Source organism: Poeciliopsis prolifica, unplaced genomic scaffold (assembly GCF_027474105.1).
Source record: "Poeciliopsis prolifica strain line A6 unplaced genomic scaffold, Auburn_PproV2 SCAFFOLD095, whole genome shotgun sequence".
In the NCBI taxonomy this organism is placed as follows: Eukaryota; Metazoa; Chordata; class Actinopteri; order Cyprinodontiformes; family Poeciliidae; genus Poeciliopsis; species Poeciliopsis prolifica.
The window spans coordinates 134,975-157,500 of NW_026562470.1; the positions used below are offsets into that span (position 1 = coordinate 134,975).

At 41.5% G+C, this 22,526-nt stretch overlaps 1 protein-coding gene across 5 annotated transcripts in view; it reads right to left on the reverse strand.

Moving 5' to 3' along the window:
- LOC129353731 (caskin-1-like) overlaps positions 1-22,526 on the reverse strand; it is a 59,903-nt gene that overhangs the window by 3,833 nt on the left and 33,544 nt on the right. For 4 of the 5 annotated variants that reach the window (XM_055023097.1, XM_055023095.1, XM_055023096.1 and 1 more), the window contains 9 exons: positions 20,374-20,472; positions 19,193-19,377; positions 16,805-16,883; positions 13,441-13,505; positions 8,229-8,336; positions 7,294-7,395; positions 3,682-3,820; positions 2,056-2,840; positions 1,354-1,981 (listed from right to left, as the gene is read on the reverse strand). In XM_055023097.1, the coding sequence (XP_054879072.1) occupies positions 1,354-1,981; positions 2,056-2,840; positions 3,682-3,820; positions 7,294-7,395; positions 8,229-8,336; positions 13,441-13,505; positions 16,805-16,883; positions 19,193-19,377; positions 20,374-20,472 (2,190 nt within the window). The remainder of the gene's footprint in view (positions 1-1,353; positions 1,982-2,055; positions 2,841-3,681; positions 3,821-7,293; positions 7,396-8,228; positions 8,337-13,440; positions 13,506-16,804; positions 16,884-19,192; positions 19,378-20,373; positions 20,473-22,526) is intronic. The other variant, XM_055023094.1, reaches the window with a different exon arrangement.

The window sequence follows — 22,526 nt, forward strand, 5'->3', positions numbered from 1 at the left end:
CTGTCATACGCAAAACAAATTGAATCTATTTAAATCAATTCAAGCAGCCAAGGTTGTCAGTATTTTTAAGTGGTCGTACACATTCGTTGTACTTGCTTTCTCAAAGTTTTCCAACATTTATTCCCCCACAAACAAGTTCATGTGCTTTGAAAGACATATTTTCACTGATACTGTTTAAGGTGCAATCTCATATGACAGAGCACAAAGTTCTTGTAGAAGCCATGAATCTATATCAGACATATATCGATATATTCAGCCTTCCAGCTAGTTCATTCCAACAGTATAGATGGAAAACCCTGAATACTATCCTTATCGATAAGACGGACCTCAAATTGGCAACAAATCATTCCAATTAACAAATGCTGTTTTGGTGTATATCTAAAGATATCAATATTATATCTTTAACATTCATATATTCAATATATTTTATGTAAAATATAATAAACGGTACCCAAAACAAAAAAAAATTGTCATCAGTTTGTCTAATCTTTTGTTCTCCTCTGTTATTGCAGAAGAGGGCTGCATCATTTTAAGGCTACTTTGATATTGATACGATACTGATATGATTGAGACAGTATCTTCATATTTAGGCTGTCAAGCTGCTAGCACTCACTGTGTTTGACAAAGACTTCCTCTGTCAAACGAAGGAACAAGCTGACAGTAATGAATCAAGTCTTTCTAAGACCAACTTAACTTTGACAATAAATATTTTAATAAAATCTCATTACTTACCTGTTGGATGCTTATCAGAAATGACTGAACAACTAACAGAAATCCAAAGATAAACACTGAAAGATGTTTTCACACCTAGATTTGGTTTGATTACAGACAAAGTTTCAACATTTGCTACATTTTCAGCTGCTGCAGTTTGGATTCACATTGCACTTCGACCAACCTGTTCCCCACCCTCACCTGTGGTGGTACTGTACCAAGAATCACTGAAGGAAAAATCTTGAAAACCCTTGAAGAAGACATTGAGCTCAATTTCCAGATACATAAATACTTCCTTCTTCAGAAAGTGTAAGCAAAAAGAGTTTAGTGGGGTTTCTCTTTTGCAAAAACAATGAGCCATTTTTCCAGTACGCTCCAGACTCATGCATTTGTTTTAGTTGTGTTTACCCAGAATGCCTTGTGCTATGTGTACTTGCTGCTTTTGTAGCGGCTTGGTCTTCACATATATGTGTTCGAACCTTTCTAGAATTCACTTCAACTAAACCGAGACTCAGGTGGTAGTTCGCTATTTTGGTCTGCATTACAGCATGATTGCACATTCACACTACCGAAAATGAACCGGACTTTCTAAGCAAATGAAAGTTAGGTTGAAAGTGTAAAGTTGCATTTGTGGGTTCTCACCGGGACTATGTGCTGGCTCAGCATTATCTGGTCCCGGTATGGGGACTCTTCGAGTTGGAGTAGGTGGGTCTGTCTGGGTCTTTCTCAGGGAGACTGTAGAAGGTTTGGGTGAGACCGGTGGCTTCAGAGACTTCCTGGCTTCCATCCACTCACAGGTCTCGCTGCCGGCCTCCGTCCTCTCAGAGGCCTCAGACACTGGCCTCCGCCTCGGCACCACTCCCCCGTTCTGCTTCGGCTCACCCACCTTTTTCTTTGTCCCCTCAGGAGAATCTGATTGATTATTGCTTTGAGTAACAGATTCCGTTTGCTCTGTTATGCGTGATCTGCGCGTTGTTTCAGAGCCAGTTATCATGGTTATTACAGTGGTAGCTGGTGATGTGAGGGCTTCAGCTTCTGTAGCTGGAGGACGTGGTTTCCTCCTGAGCGTAGCTGTTGCGTCTGTGATCTCAGATACTGAGGTGGCCACGATGGAGCGAGGTCGAGGTTCTGGCCGTTGAGGTAACTGGTCAGGAGTGTCATCAGGAAGATTTTCAAGTCCACTGATGGTCCTGCGCCGGTTCGCAACATCATCCTCAGATGCTCCCAGACCTCCAGCTCCAGCCTGGCGTCGGAGCAGAGGAGGACTCGCCTAAAAGTCGCAAGACTGTTAAAACTTTTCGCATTAGGTTGAAATCGTAAAATTCCAAGTTTTCACAGACTCACCTGTAGAAAGTTGGTGCCACTTCCCACATTTCTTGGCACCATTGTTGTTTCCAACATGGCTGCGAGACTGCGGACACTCCCAGAACCCCCCTCTGATCGCTGAAGGCCAGCAGAGTCCTGAGCTCTTAACGCTGCTCCCAAGCTGCCACAGTCACTGGCTCGCCTCTCTCGATAGGTTGGCAGACCCAAAAGCCCCGTCCCCTGTCCTGCGCTGTCCCCGTCACTTCCAGTGATGGAAGAACAGGAGCGTTTCGGTGGCGTAGGAGGCCGGCCTTTCCGACGGGGACGGAGGGTGACGGATGACTGGCTGCGGTTAACGGTAACATCATTCGGCGCAGCAGTATGAGTGGAGCTGCTTCGGCACACAGTGGCATATCGGGAGTCCAATTCTGAGCCGATGAGGCTGTGAGTCCTTCGTCGTTCCTCCTCCTCACAGGGCAGTCTCAACAGCGGTACCAACGGATCACCAGTGGATATCTGGGTGGACGGTCTTGGGCGAGCTCTCGGGGAGGCCTGCTGGGTGCGGGCATGTGGAGGGGTTTGTGGGCGTGTCTGGTTTGGTGTGTGGGGAGGCGTTTGTGAAGAAGTGAGACCTGGGCGAGCTTTGGCCAGCGGGCTAGGGGCCCCCTCCCTCAGTTTCCTTGCCTCCCTGTGTGACTCTGAGGAAGTGCTTCCTCCTGGGCTGGAAGGAGGGGAAGTGGGACTCTGAGGAGGCTCTGAGCCACTTTCTCCTCCTTGTAGTTCCTTCAGTTTCTTTACTCCCAACATCAATTTTTTCTGATGTCCTGTAGAGGACATCAGGAAAAGATGGAGACTTTATTGTAAGTTGAGAACAGATTTACAGTGCCTAGAAATGATATTAATACTGTGCAATCTCTCAGTTTTTCACGTTATAACTAGAAACCAGTGATTTTCATTAAGATTTTATGTGATAATTCAACCTTTCATAGAACGTAATTATGAAGTGAAAGAAAAACCGATGCATGTTGTGCAATTCTGTTTAGCCGACTGTAAGCCCTTAAAGAAGCATCTGAGAAGTCATCTAGTTGGCAAGTAGAGTCTACTCATGTGTAATTTAATTTCTGTAAAATACAACTGTTTGTTAAGTGACTTGAATAAATAATTTCTTGAAGACTAAAGAACACAACAGCAACATCAAGAAAACGTTGTGGAAACATTTAAAACCTTTCACCTTTCATTTCATCTTCCAGAAATGGAAAGGTTTAGTCACAACTGCAAACACAGTATGAGGTGACGATTCAACTGAACTAACTGGGTGACCAACGGCAGCATTAATCAGAGAAGCAGCCAGGAGGCCATGGTAACTCTGGTAGAGCTGCCAAGAGCCACAGCTCAGGTAGAAGAATCTGTCAACAGGACAGTCTTGCATTTCATAAACCTGGTCTTAATGAAAGAGTGGCATTGAAAGCAATAAAATCTGATCTGTTAGCAGGCCTTAGCAAAATGGCGCAATAAGCTCTGGTCACGTGCAACCCAAACAGAATTTTTTGGCCAATAATCATGGCACAAAAATACTCTATAAATTCATGGTTATGACTTGGCAACATGTGAAAATGTTTAAGGAATAGGATACTTTTGCAAAGCATTGTATATTTATTAGTTTACCGAGCTTAGCTATGCCAATCTCCTGCAGGTCTTCTAGGGTGATGTCTGATACAAAGTCAATGTTTTCATATCCATTCTGGACAAGAACTTGGTAGTACTGGCTGAGACCGAGGTGAGACAACCAGTCTGCCAGGTTGGCCTAAATGAAACACAGAACACATAGTTAATGGGACAGAAATTAGGAAAAACAGCAAAAATCTTTTAAAAACTCCCTCATAAAGCCTGAAAAATTATTTATGAGGAACATTTGACATACAGAGGCTTACAAAAGTAATCATATCCCTTGAACTTTTCCATATTTTGTCACATTAAAACCAAACATATATATATGTCATTGCAATTTAAGTAAAAAGAAAATTATACATGATTCAAAATATTTAAAAAAGAAAAAATGAAAAGTGTGGTGTGAAAAAGTATTCAGGCCTCTTGAGTCAACACTTTCTGGATCCATCTTTTGCTGGCTGCAATTCCAGCTTCAGGTCTTCCAGAGTCTGTCTCCTCCAGCTGTCATCATCATGACCACATGATGTTTCTCAACCTTTTCTGGGCCATTGCCTCCCTGTCCATCATTCAGGTCCTTTATCACCCCCTTCAAAGAAAATGCAGGCTACTTGCACTGAATATTATTTTATGATTAATGTTACTATCATTATTGTTGCTGTCTTAATTTGTATTGTTGTTTCTGTATTTATTGTCAAAAATCCTTAAAAGAGAGCATTATTAGTTTCCAGAGAACAAAGAAAGCCATGTGAATAGAAATCGTTTTTAAAGGCGTCTAAGAAAAATGTGATGGACATTCAGGCCTATCAGCAGCCAATCAGAGTGGGAAAAAAATCTTGTTCTGTGACATTTTCTGATGTTAGTTTCAAAATGGCCAGATGTACAGCAATACCAGTTTAAACTTTGAAAACAAAACCATGCTCTGCAACATGAAAACATGGATAGAACTGCAATTCTATCAACTATAGCTCTATGCAACATGGTGCATAGAGCTGTGCTGCCTTCAGGAGAATGGGACATCAGAATATCTTCCATAAAATTTCACCTGCATGGCATTTACCATGCAAACCAAAACTTTCAGTGGAAAAACAAAAGTTAGATATCCTTTTAATGCCATGCAAATATGGAACATGGATGATATTTTTCAATAGACCTGTCTATTGATTTATAGATTTACTGGACAGAAATGAACAAAGCTGGTTCTTAATCCAATCCCAATGACTTAAATTGAAAGTGTCATGGAGTCACTTAACAGCATCATGACATTAAAAATGACGTGAAAAATAATATTGAAGAAATAAATATATCAAATAAAAAATAATCCAAAACAAAAATGATAAGCTTTTTATGGCTATCATCTATAAGATATATTTCTTTTAGTTCTAGATATGATCCCAACAAATTCATCCCACAATATTATTTTACCTTTTATCTATAGTGTCTGTTTGTTTTTGTTTTCATTTGCTTATTAATTATTGCCATACCAGTTTATTCTGCATTTAGTTTCTTAGTTTATTTTGCATTTTGTTCTTCAAGCGTTTCCATTTAGTTTCCTTTGATTCGTTTATTATGTTCTCTCCTTTGTATTGTCACTCGCTCACCATCTTCACTCATCACGCCATTCACCTGCTGCTCCGCCTCCTCCTCATCATCTGCTCTCATATAAGCTCTTCATTTTTCCCTGTCAGCGTCGGCTTGTTTTCATATCCTGATTCTTGCTTCGTTGCTTCGTTCTATGGGCCGGTTTTCCTCTTTCTGACTTTTCCTATGTGCGCATTGTTTTAATTTTTTTTACCCTCTACGGTGCAGAGAAAAGGCAGACTGATGTAAACCTGTTACAACAGAAAATGTCCTGGAAAACTGATAAATGCGATTTAAAAGTGCTCAAATTCAAAAGTGTTAATTCAACATCTTAGTTTCCTTAAAGAGTTGCTGTTCTTCCAGAGTTACATTTAAGCTACTCTGCCTGCTGATGATCTTGAAATCGTCAGCAGACAGAGTTGTGACGTCACATGTTTACCCGAGGCTTATCGTAACCATAATGAATACGGGTCGGCCCGTTGCTGCGTTCCGTCACAGAGTCCGCCATATTGAATGTGGCTTATCTGCCAGTAAGCTGATACAAGTCAATCAGGGATGTCAAAGTCAAATACACCGAGGGCCAAAAAAATGAATCTGCTTCAAGATGAGGGCTGGACTGGGTCACCATTTATTAAAACATATTGAAATGAAATGATTGCACATAGCCTATTGAACCAAGACCTAACACAGTGTATATTATTTAATATTTAAATGAATAAAGCAATATTTTCTTATGGATCTGTCAGTAATTTCAAGGAAAAACATGTTCATCAGGAAAACAGCAAAACATTTAATTGTTTTGAAAAACAAAATATGTTTCTTAATATCAAGATAAATACATAAAGAGCATGCATTATAAACTGAAAATGCATTATTGTGCTGCTCTATGATGTTCTTATCCTTGTCTTTGTGTGTTTCTGAGAAGTTTGATAGAGCCTTCTGAGACTTAGTTACTAGTTACTTGATCTGGAAAGAAACTAAGTTACATTCAAAGTAATTGTTTTAGCAACTGCTGGCAACACTCTGCTGCCTGTAAACATCACATTGATGTTTGCCAAAACTTCATTGTAAGTTATTTTATAATGATTTCATCAACAATGTGTCTCCAGTTATATGTTGAACTGGACGAGAGATTATTCAATGGTTACAACAGTGCAAAGAAACATTAGTGATTTGTGCGTGTTTTTGTATGATCCACTATTATCTGGAAAACTCGAAGCAGGATTTAAAGCCCCCATCCTTCCCCCATGATGTCATGATGATGTCATCATGTTCTCAGCCATTTTTGAGGAGGGAACCTGAAAGTTGTTCTCTGCTCTGATTGCTGATGAACAATGAAGCGGCTCATGCTGCAGTGACATCGAGGACTACTGTTGCATTGTGGGAAATGTAGTGATGGTGGCCAGCGTGCGGCTGTGGCCTGCGGGCCGGTTCTAATAGTAATTAAATATCATCCTGGGGGCCACAGATGGTTGTTGTATCAACCTTCCAGAACCCCTCTGGTTCTGGTTCTGGTTCTGCTGTGCAACAAGCAGAACCAGAACCAAACATGGAGAAGCAGCAATCAGCTTCTATGCATCACAAATCTGGAAAAAACTTCCAGAAAACTGCAAAACAGTGAAGTTCCTGTAAATCTAGGCTAAAAACTGCTTAGAGTTGTATTTGAACATAATTGATTAATTTAACAATGGGACTTCTTCCATGTCGCATGACTTTATGTTTTTATGATGTAAAGCATTTGAAATGTGCTATACAAAGAAAATTTGAGTTTGCACACTGCACTTTCATTTTTTATTTGCCAGAAATCTTTTGAATTATGTAATTTTCTTTCAACAATGAAATATGTTTATGTTTGTTGTAAAATATGCAAAGGTTCAATGGGGTATGAATACTTTTTCAAGCCTCTGTAGTTTCAAGAAAGTTTGGATCTTACAAAATATAGGGGAACCTTAACCCTAAATTAAATGTGATTCAAAACTTGAGCACAATACTTTTCTGCCAAAAATTCAGACGGTCCTGGAAATGCCTTACAGGTTTGTGGTCAAGCAGCCAGTCTGTGGAGGGCACCTTGCTGATTTCTGACAATAACTTCTTTCGATGTCCAGGCTTCATAACGCCAATTGCTGTCAGGTCCTGAAAGAGAAATATCAGGTGCTCACCACTAGCACTGATGGCCTTTTTTTCATAATATGGAATGATCTGACGCTAGTTTGACATTACTACATGAGTTGCATGTGACATCTGTTCTACAACATTTTGGTTAGTGAAAGCACCAATGAGTGTCCACTGCCTTTAGCGTGGATTATGTCACATGGTCTGCTTCAGCACAAATCAACAGACACCTGCACAACTACATTAGAAATGACATGGAGATGAAAAAACTAAATTCATGATTGGTGAAAATTGGCTAGTGCATTCATCTAATTCTCAATTTCTATGCAAAAGATTTGTTCCAAACAAATCTCTGTATCTGTGTGTATTTATGTAAATTATAGTGAGAAAAAATGCTTAGTGTTTTCAAAACAGTTACACAGATTGAAGGAAAACATACCTACCGCCTGCTGAAAGCTGGTGGCCCTACAGTGTGGCTGTTGTTCTGACTTTAAGAAGATTAGTAAAATCACGAATCCTTTTCTTGACTTGACCAAGAAAAGGAGAGGGAGATTTTGTCTCACTCTGTGTTTGTTGCTGAAGCAAAGAGAACTGCAACATTATAGAAAAATATTTGCCTATTTCTTGCATCTGCTGGACTTGAGGGGACTAACTGTATCTGCCATTTGGTCTCTGAAATCCTCGTCTTCATGCAGAGTGAAAGTTGAGCAGTTAATATGTGCTGCCAAACCAGACTGGAGGTTTGTCTACCTGTTGTTTAAGACAACAGGTAGACAAATGAAGAATGGCTGACAGACAGAAGACCCATGATGATCCAGGTCCGTGATGGATCGATGAAGAGGTCATGACCTTACCTCAGGGGTCATGTGGCTAATGGTGTCCAGATCATATCCTGCAGTGAGGAAATGAGTGGTGTAGAACTGCAGCTGAAATTCTCCCAACCACGTCACCACAGCCTGCTTCTACAACACAAAACAAAGACAGTGCTGACTGCTGCCGGGTTTCTCTAACCCAGTGTTTCTGAAACGTTTTCAGGCTGACGACCACTTAACCCAATTAACAAACAGTTACGGACCACCTAACCTCATGACACATCTTAATATATAATGCAATGAAAATATTGGTCTCTTAACTCATGCACTGTTGTTTTCTTTGCTCATCTTCATGAGAAGAGTGATGCTGTTTGGGAAATATGACTCGCCACAACAAAGCCATGAACACGTCTCCTTGGGCAGTTTGACTTATTCCCAGATTATGAAAGTGTGGAGTGAAAGTTTTCTAATGATGTCAAATACATGGTAATAAAAAAAGTTTTTTAATACTACGAAGTGTTGTGTGCATTAATAGGAGTTAGGGCTATTTGTGATTTAGAAACACAATTCAAGAAAAATTGACTTGAGTTGTTTAACAGAAACAAAAATTCTTTTCTGCGCCATTAAATATAAAAATCATTACCCCATTTCTATCAATGGTATTCATTTATTATATTTATTTACTTTAATCTTTTTTAATTAATTAAAAATAACAATAGTTGTTGACCTCAAAGCAGAGCATCATTCATAAAAAACAAAGAACAGTTCTGACCAACTGGAGCGATTCCTACCATCCAATCACTGAACATCACACTCAGTAGCTGTGACTGAGCTCCTTCTGATCATATAATATTCAAGGAGTTGTTTCTTTCCACTGGCATCTGCAGTTTTTCTTCTGAGTGACCAGGTTTTAAACCGGTTTTCCATCATTCATTTTGACACAATCTTTTGGTATACTAATTGTAGCATAGCACTTTGAGCTAACAGTCATTTACATGCAATACCCCCGGAACCACCAGTGGTCCGGGAACCACAGATTAGACACTGTTCTGGAGCAGTTTGAGAAAGGCTGCTCTGGAGCACAGGGTACACTGAAGTGAAAAGGGTTTATTCAAGATCAGTCTAATGCTTACGTTAACACTTTAGCTTCACTAGCGTCTTGTAACTTCATCCTTAAAACACACAGCAGTTTTTCAACTCTCACTTTCAGCTGTCTATGGATGTCTGACATCCTATCCCATAAAGTGGGGGTGACCCTTTAAGGAATAGAGATTGGGTAGGCGGGGTGGTCTGCCTGGCCAATGGGAAGTTTAGTTTTCATGAATGTTTAGACCAATCAGAGAGCGGAATGCCACAGAGGCTCCGCCGCGTTGATTGTGTGCGGGAAATCCAACCCTGATGAGACAGCAGCCGTTAAGGTCACAGCAGCAGTTAAGGTCACAGCAGCCTTTAAGGTCACAACAGCCGTTAAGGTCACAGCAGCCGTTAAGGTCACAGCAGCCGTTAAGGTCACAGCAGCCTTTAAGGTCACAGCAGCCGTTAAGGTCACAACAGCCGTTAAGGTCACAGCAGCCGTTAAGGTCACAGCAGCCGTTAAGGTCACAGCAGCAGTTAAGGTCACAGCAGCCGTTAAGGTCACAGCAACCGTTAAGGTCACAGCAACCGTTAAGGTCACAGCAGCCGTTAAGGTCACAGCAGCCGTTAAGGTCACAGCAGCCTTTAAGGTCACAGCAGCCGTTAAGGTCACAGCAGCCGTTAAGGTCACAGCAGCCGTTAAGGTCACAACAGCCTTTAAGGTCACAGCAGCCGTTAAGGTCACAGCAGCCGTTAAGGTCACAGCAGCCTTTAAGGTCACAGCAGCCGTTAAGGTCACAACAGCCGTTAAGGTCACAGCAGCCGTTAAGGTCACAGCAGCCGTTAAGGTCACAACAGCCTTTAAGGTCACAGCAGCCGTTAAGGTCACAGCAGCCGTTAAGGTCACAGCAGCCGTTAAGGTCACAGCAGCCGTTAAGGTCACAACAGCCGTTAAGGTCACAACAGCCTTTAAGGTCACAACAGCCGTTAAGGTCACAGCAGCCGTTAAGGTCACAACAGCCGTTAAGGTCACAACAGCCGTTAAGGTCACAACAGCCGTTAAGGTCACAACAGCCGTTAAGGTCACAGCAGCCGTTAAGGTCACAGCAGCCGTTAAGGTCACAGCAGCCTTTAAGGTCACAACAGCCGTTAAGGTCACAGCAGCCGTTAAGGTCACAACAGCCTTTAAGGTCACAACAGCCGTTAAGGTCACAACAGCCGTTAAGGTCACAGCAGCCGTTAAGGTCACAACAGCAGTTAAGGTCACAGCAGCCGTTAAGGTCACAGCAGCCGTTAAGGTCACAGCAGCCGTTAAGGTCACAGCAGCCGTTAAGGTCACAGCAGCCGTTAAGGTCACAGCAGCCGTTAAGGTCACAGCAGCCGTTAAGGTCACAACAGCCGTTAAGGTCACAACAGCCGTTAAGGTCACAACAGCAGTTAAGGTCACAGCAGCCGTTAAGGTCACAGCAGCCTTTAAGGTCACAACAGCCGTTAAGGTCACAGCAGCCTTTAAGGTCACAACAGCCTTTAAGGTCACAACAGCCGTTAAGGTCACAACAGCCTTTAAGGTCACAACAGCCGTTAAGGTCACAGCAGCCTTTAAGGTCACAACAGCCTTTAAGGTCACAACAGCCGTTAAGGTCACAGCAGCCTTTAAGGTCACAACAGCCTTTAAGGTCACAACAGCCGTTAAGGTCACAACAGCCGTTAAGGTCACAACAGCCGTTAAGGTCACAACAGCCGTTAAGGTCACAGCAGCCGTTAAGGTCACAACAGCAGTTAAGGTCACAGCAGCCGTTAAGGTCACAGCAGCCGTTAAGGTCACAGCAGCCGTTAAGGTCACAGCAGCCTTTAAGGTCACAACAGCCGTTAAGGTCACAGCAGCCGTTAAGGTCACAACAGCCGTTAAGGTCACAACAGCCGTTAAGGTCACAACAGCCGTTAAGGTCACAGCAGCCTTTAAGGTCACAACAGCAGTTAAGGTCACAGCAGCCGTTAAGGTCACAGCAGCCGTTAAGGTCACAGCAGCCGTTAAGGTCACAGCAGCCGTTAAGGTCACAGCAGCCTTTAAGGTCACAGCAGCCGTTAAGGTCACAACAGCCGTTAAGGTCACAACAGCCGTTAAGGTCACAGCAGCCGTTAAGGTCACAGCAGCCTTTAAGGTCACAGCAGCCGTTAAGGTCACAGCAGCCTTTAAGGTCACAACAGCCGTTAAGGTCACAGCAGCCTTTAAGGTCACAACAGCCGTTAAGGTCACAGCAGCCGTTAAGGTCACAGCAGCCGTTAAGGTCACAGCAGCCTTTAAGGTCACAGCAGCCGTTAAGGTCACAACAGCCGTTAAGGTCACAGCAGCCTTTAAGGTCACAGCAGCCGTTAAGGTCACAGCAGCCTTTAAGGTCACAACAGCCGTTAAGGTCACAGCAGCCGTTAAGGTCACAGCAGCCTTTAAGGTCACAGCAGCCGTTAAGGTCACAACAGCCGTTAAGGTCACAGCAGCCTTTAAGGTCACAGCAGCCGTTAAGGTCACAGCAGCCTTTAAGGTCACAACAGCCGTTAAGGTCACAGCAGCCGTTAAGGTCACAGCAGCCTTTAAGGTCACAGCAGCCGTTAAGGTCACAGCAGCCGTTAAGGTCACAGCAGCCGTTAAGGTCACAGCAGCCTTTAAGGTCACAGCAGCCTTTAAGGTCACAGCAGCCTTTAAGGTCACAGCAGCCGTTAAGGTCACAGCAGCCGTTAAGGTCACAGCAGCCGTTAAGGTCACAGCAGCCTTTAAGGTCACAGCAGCCTTTAAGGTCACAGCAGCCGTTAAGGTCACAACAGCCGTTAAGGTCACAGCAGCCGTTAAGGTCACAGCAGCCTTTAAGGTCACAGCAGCCGTTAAGGTCACAGCAGCCGTTAAGGTCACAGCAGCCGTTAAGGTCACAGCAGCCTTTAAGGTCACAGCAGCCGTTAAGGTCACAGCAGCCGTTAAGGTCACAGCAGCCGTTAAGGTCACAGCAGCCGTTAAGGTCACAGCAGCCTTTAAGGTCACAGCAGCCTTTAAGGTCACAGCAGCCGTTAAGGTCACAACAGCCGTTAAGGTCACAGCAGCCGTTAAGGACACAGCAGCCGTTAAGGTCACAGCAGCCGTTAAGGTCACAGCAGCCGTTAAGGTCACAGCAGCCGTTAAGGTCAGTTGGAACTGTTGGCTCTTTCTGGCAGTTGTTCTCTGTTCAACTGAAGTGCCCTATGTGTCCAGACTGAGAGTCACTATATAGTTGTTCTGAACGTGCCGCACTGAGATCGATCAGGTTTTTTTTTTCTCCTGGATTGTTCCTGAGGCGGATTCCCCATTTGACTTTCCTGGAGGGGATTCCTCTGTTGACCTTGATGGCGAGCCTTCCCACCTGGACTGAGAGAGAACTGGATTTCCTCCCTTGTGTTTGGAGCCTCCTGCACCCTGTGGTGTGGTAGGCAGTTATCACTCACATCACATCTTCACACAGTTGGTTATGTATTATGTATTTTTTGTTGTTGTTTCCTGGACATTTTGGACACTGCCTTTCGGACCGTTTTCTTTTATTTGACATTACAACAAACTGCTGTGCAGGAGATTGTCTTCATGTGAATGATGTTGAGTGAAACCTGAATCAGGATTTAATTTGATTGATTTATTGTCTATTTTATTTTTCATTTTCTCTTGTTTTTTATGTTGTGTTGTTGTGTATCTTGTGGACCATGAGTCTGTTGAATAAAGTAAAGTAAGTAAAGTATATATCTGAAAAGATTAGAGTACAGATTACCAGGGTGCACCAAATAGATTAAAAATTGAGATTTAGCACTTGGCCAAGTATTGTTGTTTTTATTTGATGTATTTTATTGTGTGTAATTTTATTTTCTTAATTGTGTGTCTTGTCCAATTGTGAGTTTTATGGTTTATGTTACTAAAGCTAATTGTTCTTTCAATTCATTCAACTGTGTTTGTGTCATTCAAACAGCCATCGTGCTCCGACAGCCGAACCTATTGACCCATCTAGTAAAACATATTGGACCCTTCTCTACTGTGGATGGACAGAAGGCAACACAGCCTCTCTCACTCTGCCTGTCTTCACCCTCATCTATTAAAGTCCAGTCCACTGACAAGTTCAGGAAAATCAGATGCAAACCGAAAAAAGGCATTTTGTCTTTAATTGTGACTCACTTTCCCATCATCTTCCTCAGTCTTGCGCTCAAACGATCGTTGCTCATGGACTGTGTAACTGGCTGCTGGATGAGATGAATAGACACAAGGGATTAGTCAAAAGATTACCAACAATCAAATAAATCTAGCAAATCACTGTCTATGGATTCATTTAAATCCTTGTCCATGGGTTGATTTGGATAAATTAAATTGCTTTGTGTTAGGGCTAAATTGAATTAGTTAGCTTTTTCTGTGAAACAGGAAGTCCTTTATTTATTTTTCAAGTGTCAGAAAAATCAATAAAGTCTGGCCAAATTTACTTCTACAATATTAGTGAGACTTTTAAACTAACATTGTTGCTTACGCACCTTTTGATTCTGCAGTCAGCCGCCTGCATCTGAGGCTCTTAGGATCACCTGTTGACTTGTGCTCCTCAAACTTTTTCAAGTTTGAGAACTTGAAAAAGTTGTCAAAATCTCTTATGTTGCCTACTGCACTCTTCAGATGAAGTAACACGGTAAGCCCAGGTCAAGACACTGCCAGCACTATCTTTGAACATCTCTGCTCTATACCTCCATTGAAACGAAAACTGAGTTTTATTAATAAAGTGACCACAAAACGTTTTTGTTTTCTAGCCCGTTTTCTGCACCACATCACTGTAGCTTCAGGATGCTTTGAAGCCCTTTACTGCCACTTAATAGTAATAAGGTGGATTCCAGGCTGTAGTTCATATCTGTTAAAATAATATGGGTTACATCACCACTGGTAGTACATAACAATGGCTGTTGTATCTGTGGCTAAAAAGTTCAACTCTGTGTTTAACTAAGACCATTTTTCATTTTCCCAGCAGGATTTATGAGAATTGGGTCCCTTCCTTAGAAGAGAATGTTTGCATCTGAACTCTACTCCTTATACTGCAAAACCACCAAGTTTTACCAAGTATTTCTGGTCTGTTTTCTAGAGCAAATATGTTATTACACTGGAGATAAGACAAAACTGTACTATACACAACTTCTCAGCTAGATATGGCCAATCAGCTTGTTCAGGGCCAATCAGCTTGTTCAGGGCCAATCATACCTTAATATTGATGAAAAAGTATGTGTTCCATTGGCAGGTTGTTTCACTTATAACATGGGAATTGTGAGGATTTGGTTTTTCTGTATGTTTATTTAGGTTTTTGTGTTCAGTTGTGTCTCTGGTTTGTCATGTCATTGTCTTAACCCTGTTAACCAGTTGCTACCAGCGTCTGAGCTCCTTGCCTCTACTCACCTGTGCTGCCTGGATTTTGTTTTTTCATCATTGTGAGGGAATGATGGTTTCATCATTGAACCATCATTCCCTCACTTTTCAACCTGGGTCCACTGCGTCTACCTCACCACCTACAACCGCAGTTCGTGACAGGAATAATGTCTTGTTATAAGTGAAATGCCAGTGGAACTAGTGTCATGTTGGGTAAATGGTTGTTGTAGAATCTAAATGCAGAAGATTGAACCAGCCTGGGAATTTGAAGATGAACAAATTTATAAAAATCAAAGGGAACCAGAGAAAAACACCAAAAAAAAAGATTAAATGAAACAGCAAATAGTGACTGACAACAAATAGGAGAGAGAGGAACTGAGTTGCAATGGGTTGCAGGTCTGAGTGAAGGGAGCAGGAGGCAGAGAGGCCTGGCACAGGGTGAGGGGTAGGAAATGAATCTAACATTAAAGAATAACTCAACTACAGAAACAAACTAGAGAGACAAAGAAATAAACTAGACTCACTGAGGAAGATCTGAAGTGGAAATGGAAATGAGGCAGAACTAATAGAACTGAAACAACCCCAGATCCTAATAAGCAGCATCTCTTCATTAATATGACAGAATTATTCACTTAAAATAAGCACCTATATTTTTCTGACAATTACTTGTAAGTTAGTTTTGTCCTACTTCCAGTGTACTGAAGTCACATTAAAAACTAGAGCAAAATTAGTTGGAATGACTTGGTATTTCTGAAGTGTATTTTAGACTAATGGGGGATACTTGAGTTTATTATCTGCTGTAAAACTCCATCAGTAAAAAGTGAAAATATCTGCAGCCTGGTCTCTTGAGATTTCAAATCAACAGTTTCCATCTTTTCATCAATTTTGGAGAGATGTCCAACATTGTAATGTAATGTTTCTGAATGTTTTCTCTACTAAAAGATGATCATATTCACTGAGCCACTGCATGTTAATAATGGGATTTTTATTTACCGATAACTTTTTAACTGAAGTATACAATGTGGAAATGTCAAAAATTCTGCTATGAAAGATAAAGAAGCATTTGAACATTCCGGGTTGTTAGACTTTTTTTAGACTTAACCTTCTATACGTCCTCTACCTTTACTTTAAAATAATACAATTATTTAAGTTGATGATGAATTAAAGGCAGGCACACTCAGCAGACAAAACATGAACATTTCTGAATCTTGCAGGAATGAAGAAAGAAAAGTTACGAGTAAGAAGGACAGATTTGATTCAAGGAAGCAAGGATACAAAATAAAAATGAAGGAAAGAAGGACAAACATGAGAAAAAACAAGGAAGGAAGTAATGACAGATGGAAAGATAGGAGGATAAACACAGGGGAGTAAAGGAAAATACAAGGCAGGAAGGAAACCAAGGAAATAAAAAAGGAGGGACAGAAGAAAGGAAAGATTGAAGGACACATGGGAAGTAGGAATTTCTTTTTCCCATGTGTCCTTAAGGGTATAAGGAAGGAAACTAGTTAAGGCACATGGTAGACACAAGCAACAAAGTAAGAAAGAAAGAAAGAAAAGGACAAAACATGATGGATGGGATAAGGCATGAAAACACAAATGTAATTTTAATGTAATTTTACCATATTTTTCCAGAACTGCAAAACAATGAAATCAAATTCTAGAATTTTCTGGACTTTCCAGACTGTTTAGGAGCCCTAAATATCTGGGATCTCTTTTAGTTTGGACGACTTTGCTGCCGGGCTTGTGCATCTTTGATCCTTGTCACTGCTGTTAAAGCATAAAAGCACAGATTGCTGGGAACAGATGTATCTGAAGATCTGTCTGCATGTGAAAGCAGCCGTCATTAATACAACAATAAAGTTCAAAAATAAAAGGAGCGTGGAGGGCAGTGCTGCTGGTGTCTGATGTGAGCTGACAGGTGATCTTTAAACGGTCAGTCTGAATAAGCGTGAGGTGAGGAGAAAGCCCAGAGGCAACTGTTGTACTCATGAACAACGCCTTGATGACTCTGAATCGTCATCACTAAACAAGCAGTGCTTTTCATTCTCCCTCTATGCAGACAACCAAAAATGCTACTTCAATGTGTGTTCAGAATGTAACATTGAGTGGTGTGACTGTGAGTTTTGTGATAACAACGGGTGCTTACTCGTTGATTCCACAGACTGTGACTGCTCCAAGAGATGCTCCTTTGCTTTTACTGACTGGGACAGGACAGTGGCCAGCAGCTAAAACACAGAAACACATTCATGCATAAGCAGGCATGCAAACAAAGGCCTCATCAAGCATAGTCATTCAAATCCCAGAGGTGATCTGTGTTTCAGCAAATAGGAAATAAGAAAAAGACATCAGCTTATGACCTTCCACCTGCTACTGTAGTTTTCTGCAGTGAAGCTACAACTCCCTGTTCTATCTCCATATAATATAAATGAGAACACACTCCTCTTTCACCAAAACAGTTTTCATATCATTTTTGAATATAGATCTTTTACCCTAAGGAATTACATCACATTGGGTATGAACAGAATACCAGGCATTACAAAAAAAGCATAGATAACTCCTTTTCATTGGGATTTGATGCAATAGACCGAAACAAAATGGCAAATAATTGTGAAGTAAAAGGAAAATCATGCATTTGAACTTTTTTATTTGAAAAATCCAAACTGAAAAAGATTGTAGAGTGCTGGGATGGAAGGTGTGTGTTTGTGTGTGTGTGGGGTGGGGGTGGGGGAGGTGAGGGGGTCAAGGCACAGTAAAAGTAATAAACATCATCCAAAGTTGTGAACACTTGCTCAATGCATTTTCTGAATAAAGAAAGCAATGGTAGTTTGTTATATGGATAATATGACTTCATGCTCAGGGTGGAACCAAGTGGTCATCTAAGTAGTGCACTGGAACAATTGTCTTTTGCTTATTTTTGCTTATTTGTGTTAATAACAACAGACAAGTCTGTAATGTGCACAGATATTATAAGAAAACACCATTGTACATAGTAATTAGCAAGGTGTGGGGGATATTTTCCTAGCACACTTTGGGCCCATTGGTCATTAAGTCAACGCCACAGCTTACCTGAGTATTGTAGCTGACCATGTCCATCTCTTTGTGACTGCAGTGTACCCATTTTCTGATGGCTACTTCAGTCGGATGGAAGTAGCCATGTCATAAAGCACAAATTATCTCAGACCGGTTTCTTGAACATGACAATGAGTTCACTGTACTTGAATGGCCTTCACAGTCACCAGATCTAAATCCAATAGAAAACCTTTGGAATGTGGTGGAATGGGACATTCACATCCTGGATGTGCAGTCAACAAATATGCAACTGATGCTATCATGTTAATATAAACCAGACTCTGAGGAATATTTCCAGTACCTCGTTCAATCTATGCCACAAAGGATTGAGTCAGTTCTGAAGACAAAAGGGAGTCCAACCCAGTACTAGCAAGGTGTACCTGTTAAAGTGACAGGTGAATGTATTTTGTAGTTTGAGGCACTGACTTAATCATAACCAGATATACAAATGTAAAAAACCCTGCATGTTATTGTTTACATAAGGAAATTTTGCGCATGCAGACAACGCTGGAGGTCAAAAAGTCAATTCTTCTACATGCCATGTAGAGCCGCGCTGCTGCTGCCATAGAATAATTCTGTTAACTTGATCAAACTTGGTCATAGAGATGATTCATTTCCACAGCAAAGAGGAAAACCGTTAAAGTTCAACTTGTTGCCATAGCAACTGACAACAGCATAAGAAAACCCCACTCAAATATTTCCCACACAAAGAGCAGAACATTCAGTCTGTCGCAGTAGCAAGATTTTAGGCTTCATGTTTATTTTGTGATTATTAATAAGTGACTGCTGTAGTACGAAGAGAAAACTATAAATATATTGCTGCTCTTGACTTTACTGTATGGCTAGCTTGTTGCTACTGTCTCTTACTCTGCAGCTGTGGAGTCACAATGTCTGGGATCATGAGCGCCCCCTGCCAGGAGGCCAGAGAACTGCAGGCCTCACCTGGCATCTGACTGCACTGACTCATAGAATGGCAGTTAGCCAGAGGTTGATCGATCCCAGGTGAGGCTCACTGCTGCCTCACCGGCTGCACTTCTGGAACATTTCAAAAATTCAATAAAAATAATCAAAATATTTTGTTAATTTAAACTTTACCCCATTTAAATTTTTCACCGTGCCAAAACTTTTACACAAAAGAAAAAAAAAGAATCATAAGTATTTTTTTTGTCGCTTTAATATGCATCGCTCTGTGAGCGATGCATATTAAAGCGACCCGCAAAATCAGAATTAAAGTAAAAGTGAAAGAGAAAAGTGGAGGCCCAAACAATGGTGATGTAGCTCTCTCCAACGGAAAAACAACCTGACAGGAAGCGTAACTGTGGTTAACATGGTGAACACACTTGTGTTAGCTTCCTGAAATTGTTTTATTGTTTCCAGGAAACAACGCGCTGGTTGTTCTGTGAAACTTAAAAGCAGAAATGTGCTAAAAACCTGAGTATGTGAATACATTCAGGAGGCCTCTTACTTTGACCCCTTCGGCTTGAGCATGCAGCCCTGGAGCGTTGAGGCCATGCGTGTTGAGTCCTGGCGTCGGGGCCGGCTGAGGACTGGGGGTCGGTGTTGTCAGGACATGGGTGTTTCCAGATCCCTGCAGGCTGCTGGAGGAGCGAACACTGCCCAAGCTGCACACACTGCCACTGCGCTCTCCTCCTTCAATCAGAAACTTCATATCTTCCAGCAAGCCAAATTTCATTGGAAACTTTTGAAAGTCGTTTCGATTAACTGCATTTCCTTTGGACTTTAGCTATTTTTTTGTTAATTTCCAGTCAGTTATCTGGAGCTTCAGTAGAGTCCAGATCCAACTGTCTGATAATCTTAGACAATGATAGTGCATTAAACTTTCAGCCTGAGAGCCCGTTAGTGGTAAAATTACTGGTAGCTGTATCAGTCAGGTGGTTTACTCAGTGGACCCTCCTTAAAGAGCCACACCAAGCATCCGTCAGAATGAGGTGAGTTAATCTTCAACAGTACAGACAGAGGATGTGCATGTTAATAATCTGCAGTCTTTGCTGAGACATTCAAGGAGTGGGTGTGTATTATCATGTAGAACATAGAGCTGAAATCAAAAGTTTACATGCAACAAATCAAAAGACACATTTTTTCTCACTATCTGAAGTTAAATCAGACCAAACGTAAGTCAGTTAGAATTACCAAAATTGAAAGCATTTATTCTTCGTGCTTTCATTTTATGTCACTTTTGTGACATAAAACATTCCCTTTAAACTGCATGCTGTGGGTCAAACATTTGGGTATCCCCACACAGCCTTTATGTGACAGTTTGCTGGAATTTGAGCCCACTCTGTCTGACAGAAGTGTTGGCAGTGAGTCAGGTGTTCTGGATGTGGCCTTACAATAAGGCCTTGTCAAGTTTCCTTATTTCTAAACAAACACTGGACTAATCTAGTCAGGTAAAGCAGCTAAAAAGAGAAAACACAAAAAATGCAACTGAAGTCCAAAACACAGCTTGAGTAAGCCTGGAGAACTGAAGAACAATATCAGTTTAAAAGATTGCAGAAAACCCGACTCTTTAGCAAGGAAACTATATAGACTTTTGAGCTTTTCAATGGTGAACAAAATATATCTATCAATATAGAACAAAACTGCACAAATTCTCATTTTTCCCTCCAGGCAGAGTGTGGGTTGTACCTGCCACTGGTTTGCGTAACACCCAGATGTCCTCACTGGTGCTGCTCTGATGTCCTAACGTGGGAGAGCCCTGAGGACTCAGCTCTGCCGTCCGGGAGCCTGTCACACACACACACACACACACATATATACACACACTTTTTATTGTCACTGAAGAAGAAATCAGTGACAATCATTTCTGACGCCAACTTCTAATCATTTGTAAGACAAAAAAATTCTACAAGACAGTGAGTGCAATGTATATTTCTATAGAAATTTGCTCACCGATAAATCATTATTACTCATTGGAAGCTAAAAATGTTAGAAGAGCTTTTGGGTTTAAAATAACTTTTTTTTGTTCAATAATTTATCCTTTTGACTAAAATATATTGTTTTTATAAAAAATACTGCTTGAGTGGTGATACAATTTCCAATAATCTGACAGTGAAATTAATTTATACTTATATTAGACAATAACATACTTCATAAATGTGAACATATTCAGTGCAAGTCAAATGTTTTAAATGAAATGATTTGGTTTTCCTAGAACTTTTAAGAACCTAAAACAGGCTCATAATGTTATTATAATATACATAGCACTGTGCAAAAGTTTTAAAGCGCACCTAATTTATTCTTATTTCAAAGATTCTTAAGTAGTTTTGAGAAACAGATCTGTTTCTAGAGGTCTGTAGAAGTTTGTCTTCAGACTTTGGCTGCTTTTCACTCATTTGTAAATCCTTCCTTTTGCACCTGATAGTACATTTCGGTCTGTTGGCAAACAAATAATATTGACAAGTGAAGGACCAGATAACTTTTTAGGTAATATCTGACCTAAAAATAAAGCCTACACTCAAAAAATGCATTGTATCTGAAAGCGATGTTTGACAGAAAAACACATCGAGCAAAGAGGGAACAAAGACCTGAGAGATGCATCAGCTTTCACTGATCAATTTATCAGCTAAAAGTTGTTTGGGGTTGTTTTGGAATCCTCTTTTCATTCTGCCAGAGTGTATCTGTTGGGATGTTTTTGGGAACTGTATTCGCCCATGCTCTCATGATTGACAGACCGGGTTGGTAGCGCCCCTATTCAAAAAGGGGGACCAGAGAGTGTGCTCCAATTACAGAGGGGTCACAGTCTTAAGCCAGAGAAATTTAAGAGCCTCTCTTAAGAGTGAGTCCTCGAGGATTACTCTCAGGGGGAGGGTCTGTCGGATAGTCGAACCATGGATTCAGGAAGAGAAGTGTGATTTTCGTCCTGGTTGTGGAACACTGGACCAGTTCCACACGCTCAGGGACGTGGAGGAGGGGCGCCGCAACCAGCCTCCATGTGTTTTGTGGATTCGGAGAAGGCATTCCATCATATCCCTTGGCTCCTGTGGGGGGTTCTCCAGAACTATGGGGTACCAGGCTCTTTGATACAGGCTGCAGGTTCCTGTACGACCAGTGCCAGAGTCTAGACCACACTGCCGGCAGTAAATTTGGCTAATTTCCGGCGAAAAATGGCTGATTTTTAGATAGTCAGACTTTGCATGCTCTTTAGCTGGATCAGATATTTAGTCTTTAATCTATACACAATATCAGATAAATTTTTATCTGCAGTACTATTGCGAATCCCAAGGCCAAGGCTGCACATTACTTTCATGGACAGAAAATCTAGGTGAAGCCGAGGTGTTGAGGGGATCCATTTTGGTGGTCTTAGGGTCACATCTCTGCTTTTTGTGGATGATATGGTCGTACTGACTTCATCAGGTCGTGATCTACAGCTTTCACTGGAGCCGTTCACAGCCGAGTGTGAAGCAGCTGGGATGAGGATCAGTGCCTCCAAATCTGAGGCCATGGTCTTGAACTGGAAAATGGAAGAGTGCCTTCTTTGGGTTGGGGGGATGTCCTGCCCCAAGTGGAGGAGTTGAAGTATCTGGGAGATCTTGTCCACGAATGAGGGAAGAAGGGAGCGGGAGATCCACAGATGGATTGGAGCAGCATCTGCAGTGAAGCGGGCGCTGTACTGGTCTCTCGTGGTGAAGAGAGCTGAGTCAAAAAGCAAAGCTCTTGATTTATCATGAGTTTTTAGTCATGACCAAAAAAAAAAAACAAGGTCATGGATACAAGTAGCCAAAATGAGCTTTTTCTGTAGGGTGTCTGGGCTCTCCCTTAGAGAAAGGGTGAGAAGCTCT